Below are 1,146 nucleotides of genomic sequence, written 5' to 3' on the forward strand. Positions count from 1 at the left end.
ACGTTTTCCTACGCACCAGAGAATCCTTGGCCCGCGGTCTCTAAGGTCTGTTTATAAACAAAGTCAAGCTTAAGGACGACATTACCAGGGAGTTTCGAATTTACCTGTTAAGATACTGTGAGTTACTATTCTTATTTCTACACGGTGAAGACTGGAGTAATATGCATCTGCTGTGGTTGAGTTTGTTATCCTAGGCCACAATATTAGCCCACAATTACTTTACCAAAATAGGAAGTACCTCTGGGCCAGTGAAACGTTTAGCTTCACAGTTCATTGTCATGCGGGATTTTTTCAATCCAGAGCTGTTTATTTAGCCTCACCTATGAATGTTTTATAAAACGAGCTGGTATCTTATTATTGATCGCGTTTGGTAACGGTAGATACTGGTGTTAGATAGCAAGAGTACTAATGATAATGTACTTCCAATTAACGGCACAAGTAAATTCCATATTTAGAATGGTGTTCTTAAAATAAAGGTATTTTTGGGGGGGATTCACACAGCCATCAAACCTTGCAGTTGTTATTCATTGTTTCAGTTATTCAAAATGTAATATACATGATATCTTTGTTTTCCAACATAAATGATGTAAGTGAAAGCATTGTTAATCGTAAACCCATTGCCTCGGGAGAAAATGGAGTTCATTTGGCCTCTGCTCTGGGGAGTATGTGAGGCCGGCTTGGCTTGCCTCCTTGGCCTTTTTCAGATGCTGCTGGTGTGTAGTACTCACTGTGCCATACCAACAAAGTGATATGATGTTCTTTTCTGTATCACTTGTAGGCAAAACAATATTTTAACGTTTCTGCTTACTCAGAGGTGCATGATACAGATTTAATTTGCTAGATTGAAACTGTAGTAGCCAGATTAGTCTGTTGTCATTAGAGTCCAGCTTAGTAGATAAGGAATGTTACACTATATGTACAAGATTGAATGTGGTATTATAGAGGGAGAAAAAAAAAAAAAATCATTATTTTTGCAAACTAAAAGATTGTATACACTGATATACAAATCTGCTGCTGCCACAGCTTCAGTACTTCCCTCTTGCATGTCATACTTCAAGACAGTCACACTGGCAGAGCTCCAAAAGATGATGTGAGTAGTTGACATGAGGAGACTGATCTTGCAAACAAGAATGAAGGCTACTTACA

At 38.3% G+C, this 1,146-nt stretch overlaps 1 protein-coding gene across 2 annotated transcripts in view; it reads left to right on the plus strand.

Moving 5' to 3' along the window:
• Window positions 1-1,146, plus strand: part of LOC125025836 (STING ER exit protein-like) — a 14,126-nt gene continuing 12,980 nt past the window's right edge. The window contains exon 1 of one of the 2 annotated variants that reach the window (XM_047614131.1): window positions 1-117. Coding sequence is in view for 1 of the 2 variants with exons in the window: in XM_047614113.1 (XP_047470069.1) it covers window positions 1,044-1,090 (47 nt within the window). In the remaining variant the exon portion in view is untranslated. Of the gene's footprint in view, window positions 118-1,028; window positions 1,091-1,146 lie in introns of those variants that run through there. The other variant, XM_047614113.1, reaches the window with a different exon arrangement.

The sequence above is a fragment of the Penaeus chinensis genome, chromosome 1 (assembly GCF_019202785.1).
Source record: "Penaeus chinensis breed Huanghai No. 1 chromosome 1, ASM1920278v2, whole genome shotgun sequence".
NCBI lineage: Eukaryota > Metazoa > Arthropoda > Malacostraca > Decapoda > Penaeidae > Penaeus > Penaeus chinensis.